We start from the raw sequence: 6,788 nt of genomic DNA, 5'->3' as shown, positions 1-6,788 counted from the left end.
AGCTCTGGAAAGCAACGCTGAATCTCTGAGAAGAAGGAGCATGGGGTGTGCTGATTTAAAAACAGAAAATGCAAAGTTGTACTGAAAATATCCTAAGTCTTCCAGGCAATCTGCTTAAGGCTTCCAAACTTACCTTAATTTGGTAAGAAAATAAGCTGCCCTATTTTTCTTTCTTCTTCTCTTACAACTGGAACTAGCCATTTCCCAAAACCACCACCATGGAGGTTGCAATGGTGAGTGCAGAGAGCTCAGGGTGCAACAGTCATATGCCTTATGGTTATGCCGCCCAGGCCCGGGCCCGTGAGCGGGAGAGACTTGCTCACTCCAGGGCAGCTGCAGCTGCTGCTGTGGCAGCTGCCACGGCTGCTGTGGAAGGTACTGGGGGTTCTGGTGGCGGTCCCCACCATCACCACCAGATGCGTGGGGCCTACTCCTCCCATGATCCTCAAGGTAGCCGAGGTAGTCGGAGGAGGAGGCGTCAGCGAACTGAAAAGAAGAAACTCCACCATCGGCAGAGCAGTTTTCCTCATTGCTCAGACCTGATGCCCAGTGGCTCTGAAGAGAAGATCCTGAGGGAGCTGAGTGAGGAAGAGGAAGACGAGGAGGAGGAAGAAGAGGAGGAAGAGGAGGGAAGGTTTTACTATAGTGAAGATGACCATGGGGATGGGTGTTCGTACACAGACCTGCTGCCACAGGATGATGGAGGTGGTGGTGGCTACAGTTCAGTCCGCTACAGTGACTGCTGTGAACGTGTGGTGATAAATGTGTCCGGTCTACGCTTTGAAACCCAAATGAAAACTTTGGCCCAGTTTCCAGAAACTCTGCTGGGAGACCCTGAGAAGAGGACTCAGTACTTCGACCCTTTGCGCAATGAGTATTTTTTTGATAGGAACCGACCCAGCTTTGACGCCATTTTATATTATTACCAGTCAGGAGGCCGTCTGAAGAGGCCAGTCAATGTGCCCTTTGATATCTTCACTGAGGAGGTGAAGTTCTATCAGTTGGGAGAGGAAGCCCTGCTCAAGTTCCGGGAGGATGAGGGCTTTGTGAGAGAAGAGGAGGACAGGGCTCTGCCAGAGAACGAATTTAAAAAACAGATTTGGCTTCTCTTTGAATATCCGGAGAGTTCTAGCCCTGCCAGGGGCATAGCCATTGTATCTGTCCTGGTCATCTTAATCTCCATTGTCATTTTTTGCCTGGAAACCTTGCCAGAGTTCCGGGATGATAGGGATCTCATCATGGCCCTGAGTGCAGGTGGGCACAGCAGGTTGTTGAATGACACATCGGCACCCCACCTGGACAACTCAGGGCACACAATATTCAATGACCCTTTCTTCATCGTGGAGACAGTGTGTATTGTGTGGTTTTCCTTTGAGTTCGTGGTTCGATGCTTTGCTTGTCCCAGCCAAGCTCTCTTCTTCAAAAACATCATGAACATCATTGATATCGTCTCCATTTTGCCTTACTTCATCACTCTGGGCACTGATCTGGCCCAGCAGCAAGGAGGTGGCAATGGTCAGCAGCAGCAGGCCATGTCCTTTGCCATCCTCAGGATCATTCGTCTAGTTCGAGTATTCCGGATCTTCAAACTCTCCAGACACTCCAAAGGCCTGCAGATCCTGGGCCACACCCTCAGAGCCAGCATGCGGGAACTGGGCCTTCTGATCTTTTTCCTCTTCATTGGGGTCATTCTCTTTTCCAGTGCTGTGTATTTTGCAGAGGCAGATGAACCCACTACCCATTTCCAAAGCATCCCGGATGCGTTTTGGTGGGCTGTGGTAACCATGACAACTGTGGGCTATGGGGACATGAAGCCCATCACAGTGGGAGGAAAGATTGTGGGGTCCCTGTGTGCCATTGCGGGTGTCTTAACCATTGCTTTGCCTGTGCCGGTGATTGTGTCTAACTTTAACTATTTCTACCACAGAGAGACTGAAAATGAGGAACAGACCCAGCTGACACAAAATGCAGTCAGTTGCCCATACCTCCCTTCTAATTTGCTCAAGAAATTTCGGAGTTCAACTTCTTCATCCCTAGGGGACAAGTCAGAGTATCTAGAGATGGAAGAAGGGGTCAAGGAATCTTTGTGTGGAAGGGAAGAGAAGTGTCAGGGAAAGGGGGATGATAGCGAGACAGATAAAAACAACTGTTCTAACGCAAAAGCGGTGGAGACCGATGTGTGAAGCGCTTTCTCCACCTGCCACTGCTCCCCACATCTCCAAATATATTCATGCATAGAGAGTGCAGTTATGAAAATGAAATATGCAAATGATTGCACTGCATACAGTAGTACACTGTTTAATGGTAATACACGGCATAATTGTGACTAAATTTGTATTGCATATCAAATAAATGATACATCTTGGAGAAGAGGGAGGCTTAAATAGAGCAGATTTATCTTTATATTTTTTAATAGAATGCAAGAATTTTGCACATAATGGGAAAAGATGTTAATAGTAAAGATGGTCCTGAGGAGTGTGTGTGTGTGTGTGTGTGTGTGTGTGTTAGAGTGTGTGTGTGTGTTAGAGTGTGTGTGCACACGGGTGTGTAAGTAAATTGTCAACATTGTTGGGAATTGTGCTGTGATTGGAAAAGTTGGCATTCTGAAGTATTTACTATGTAAGAACTGATGAATTTGAGCAGTCTTTTATCAGTGTTTTAATAACATCTCCTATGTCTTTGGATTCTGTAGTTGTTTTTTTAGAAATTGTAAGAATTACTGTGTAGAAAGAAAGAGAAAGTAAATTATTTAATAGAATATAGGTCACAATTTAATCTTGGATTTAATTAAAGTTTATTTTTAACTGGAAATTAACTTTTGAAAAGGCTGCAGGGGCCTTTAGAAATTGATTATATTTTATTATTAATTTTGAGGAGGTATAATAGCAAATGCCTAACATTCTGGAGGAAATGTAACACGTTTTGTTCACAGGTTGTAAGACTGGAATTTTTTTTCTTTTGCACTACTTTCTATGCTGAAGAACGAGAGAGACTTCATACTGTGAATGTTTACTAATGTACCAATCAGTTCAATGACAATCATTGGAAGAATGGTTTCTTAGTCTTATTTTATCATTCTTTTCCTTTTGTGAGACTAATGACCACACAGAGAACAGCACACGATTCCTGTTTTAAAATCTGAACAACTGATCTACAAAGGGACTATGAAGTAAACTCAACAACTGAATCTTTTGAAATTGGTTTGATACAACGATGCTTCAGAAACCATACTATTTTAAATACTCTTATGCCTTTTAATTCCAGAATAAATTAACCAAAGTTATTGCATGCACAGAAAGAATTCTTGAAGAATTAAGGCACCCAGCAGCTACAGCAATTATGGCTTAAGGTCTTTTTTATTAAATATGCAACAAAATGCTAGATTTATGTTCATTTTGTGTATGTGTGTATGTGTGCAGCTATAAACAGCCAAAAAACCCCAAAACACAAAATATGGGGAGTTCACCTTAAATGCTACAGCATTCTGCTAACACTGAGCTAGAGGGAAATGGTTTTAGAACATTTGGTTTTCTCATTGCCACTGGAATCAATATCACATCTATCACTGGGGGTTTTGGAGTACTACACTTCCATTTAACTTAAAAGAGGTATTCTTGAATTTGCTGGAGCACCAAGTGATGAGCCTTGCACCACTGTATCACCATGAAAGATAGCTCAGAGCACTCAGTATAAACACATAAGACTTACTCTCATATATATATATATATATATGTATATATATATATATATATATATATATATATATATATATATATATCCAGATAAAACAAAACACAATCTTCTTTACCAAAGTTGCCCTGAAACTTATGGGAAAATCCTGTACCCACCATTTCATTCTGCATTTCATTCAAACTTGACAAATTGGAAAAAACCAACAAACCAAAAATAAACAACAAAAGAAACACCTTACACCACCCTTATCATTGGTTTTCTCAAATACTTTTGGCGCAGGAAACCATTGGATATTGTCTACCTCTCCTTTAATGGTATTTGAAGTGAAAAGAATTCTAGTCAATCAATTCCTCTCTCCCTGTCTTTTGTCTGTACTCATAGGGAAGCATTTTGCTGGAACTCCACAAGGAGAAGGAAAGACAGCAAGCAGCGGAGGTGATTGAGAGACATGGTGTCACTTTGTGATCAGGATTCCAGAAATGACATTCTGATTCTAATACATTGTATTAGAGCAAAATGTAATGAGCCTTTGACATGCATGGTCACAATCCCTTTGCAAAATCACTTAAACATGTCCATACCTCATTTTTTTTTTATGATCAGGAAAGCATGTGAAACCATAGGATTTGAGAAAACAAAGGAAGCTTGGAAACTTTGAAATGTTGAGTTTAATGCATGTTTTCTATGCATTAATATGCATTGATATATTTTCTAAATCAATTAACGCTGCTTCTCTAACATAGAGCATCCATTGAGTATTTTGCAGAAGTAACAGCAATGCTTTGTCTGTGACAAAGAGGGAAACATATTTAATAATAATTTTGAGACTTTGTAAACTACAGATAATTAAGAATCCTGAAGTTTCCTTTATCTCACAGAGAGGTTTGTTTGTTTGTTTGTTTTGGAAACTGATTGAACTGTCAGTTATGTTCTTTCAAACCAAATATTAGACCGCTATTCAAAGTGTGTTTTCCTCCATTCAAGATGCATTTATCTTAAGGTGCATGGATCAATTCTACCTTGAGAGGAAAGCTTTTAGGCCCCGTTGCCTTGGGGGGTGGGGATTTCTACATGTAGCTCTTCTGTGGAAGTCAGCTATTCAGCTAAGCTGTGAATTGACAGTGAGTCCCAAATTCAAGTTATGCAAAGTACTTTAGAACCTTTGTGAATATTTCCTACCCAGGAGAATGCTGCTGTGTAAACTGACTTAGGAAACTATTTTCTTAGATGCCACTATACAGGTTTGAAATCTATACAGGTTCACACTATGGGGAAGAAAAAGAGAAGTGATCCCATTCAAGATCAAGATGCTTGGGATCAGAGGTCCTTTTCAGATGACATTAACTAGATCACACTGTCTGAATGTCACCTTAATCAGGATCCTTTCACAGGGGAACACACTATTATTTCTTGTAAGTTCTTGGAAAGGAAGCAGTGATGTGTAATGGTTGTGGGGAAGAAAGGAAGGACAGATATTCTTTTCATTTCTGTGATAGGGAGAGGGTGCCAGAGGAGTGATAGCTGACTCAGGGGATCATGAGAACTGTGGACAGACTATCATTTGATTCTTAGATTTCATTGTTTCTTTACTTCATTTGAAAAATAAAAATTGGAATGTTAGGGTACATTTTTATTTTGTCCTTTTTAGTACCCAAATTCTACCATGGAGTTGATAAGACTATTTTGATTTAACTAAATACCCCATTGAGATGATAACATAATCTGTAAAGGTTAGGTATTTTCTTTAAGTAACAACAGCATAATATTTGTAATCATTGTAACATTAACTGAAAAAGCAGGAGTTTGAGAATTTTAAAATATAAACTAAACTGGATTAATAGGATGTATTTTGAAGCTCATTATTCTACAAACTTATAAAGAGAAGGCATTAAATTAATGAAATACACCTCCTTTGTCTCCAGTTGAATACATACAAGTGAAGGTTGGTAAGTAAATGTTTTTATTTTTTACTTTGTTGAAGATCAGTGTTGTCATGGTATTCTGACCTGTGCTGGAAAATTATTTTATATGTAGTACTTTGCAAGCACTTTTTTCACTTTTCTTGTCTAGTTTGTCTCACATTGAACCATTAAAGCTTTGTAAAACAAAACAGAAAACCCTTTCATTAAGCATGCATGTATTTAAGTAGAACCCAACCTATGAATAAGATACAGCCAAGGAGAATATAGGGTTAACACAAGTATTGTCCTAGTTCATAAAATATCATTAGTAATCAATGGGAAATGATTTTCAACTAATTTAAATAATAACAGCAGGACCTTGCTTTTCAACAGACTCAAAAATGGGGTTGTCCATTTCTCATTTTCAGGGCATTGGTGCATCTGTCATATTAATGTTATTATGAAGTAGAGTGGAAATATACATAGAGATTTTGTTTACATTTTAAAAAGTGTTCCTATGGTGATGGGCTCATGTGCACCATGCAGAGTGTAATGGATATTTTGTGTCTTTTTTTATTGATACAGTTTAGAATGGTTATGGGCTGTCATTCAGTGATAAAAGGGCCTGTTCCAGGAAATCTTCTTGACCCAAAAGTCATTCTGAATTCTGCAAGGGACATTTGATATGGACAAAAGGTACCTCTTGGTTTTCCTGCTGAAAAGAAACTTGATTCTAAGTATAGAATTTTCCAGACCAATGTAGCTTCCCTAGGTTAGACCACAATCTTGCTTTCTAATACTGGAATCTAAGTTCCTATTTGAATGAAGGCTGATGGAGTATTTTTTGTTGTTGTTGTTGTTCAAGATTGAAGAAACCAAAGATATTTTTTCAATAAATGGGAATATGTACTTCTAAAAAGTAAATTAAGATTAGGACTGTGATAGGAATTTTATTTCTGGCTTCGTTGTCTGTTTCCATAGCAGTCTTGATTTCTCACAGTATCTTCTTTATAAAAGTATGCTAATATGTATCAGGCCATCTGGCCCAATTTGAGGTTCAGAAAATATGATTATTTTGGGGGAGAGGAAGAAAGATTAACCCCCAGGCATGACTTGGTAGCTTTGAAGATCATAGCACGTTTATCAACTGAGGCCCTAAGGGGAGTCAACCATTCTTCATTCAGATTTCAAGAT

At 39.3% G+C, this 6,788-nt stretch overlaps 1 protein-coding gene across 1 annotated transcript; it reads left to right on the top strand.

The window, feature by feature from the left end:
• The first annotated feature begins 218 nt into the window (after positions 1-218).
• Positions 219-2,183, top strand: Kcna4 (potassium voltage-gated channel subfamily A member 4). The gene has a single exon (XM_027422305.2). The coding sequence runs from the start codon at positions 219-221 to the stop codon at positions 2,181-2,183; it is 1,965 nt and encodes a 654-aa protein (XP_027278106.1).
• Positions 2,184-6,788: the final 4,605 nt, after the last annotated feature.

This window comes from Cricetulus griseus, chromosome 6 (genome assembly GCF_003668045.3).
Source record: "Cricetulus griseus strain 17A/GY chromosome 6, alternate assembly CriGri-PICRH-1.0, whole genome shotgun sequence".
Taxonomy (NCBI): Eukaryota; Metazoa; Chordata; class Mammalia; order Rodentia; family Cricetidae; genus Cricetulus; species Cricetulus griseus.
The sequence above is the reverse complement of the archived record's forward strand: the minus strand, read 5'-3'. Positions and strand labels throughout refer to the sequence as shown.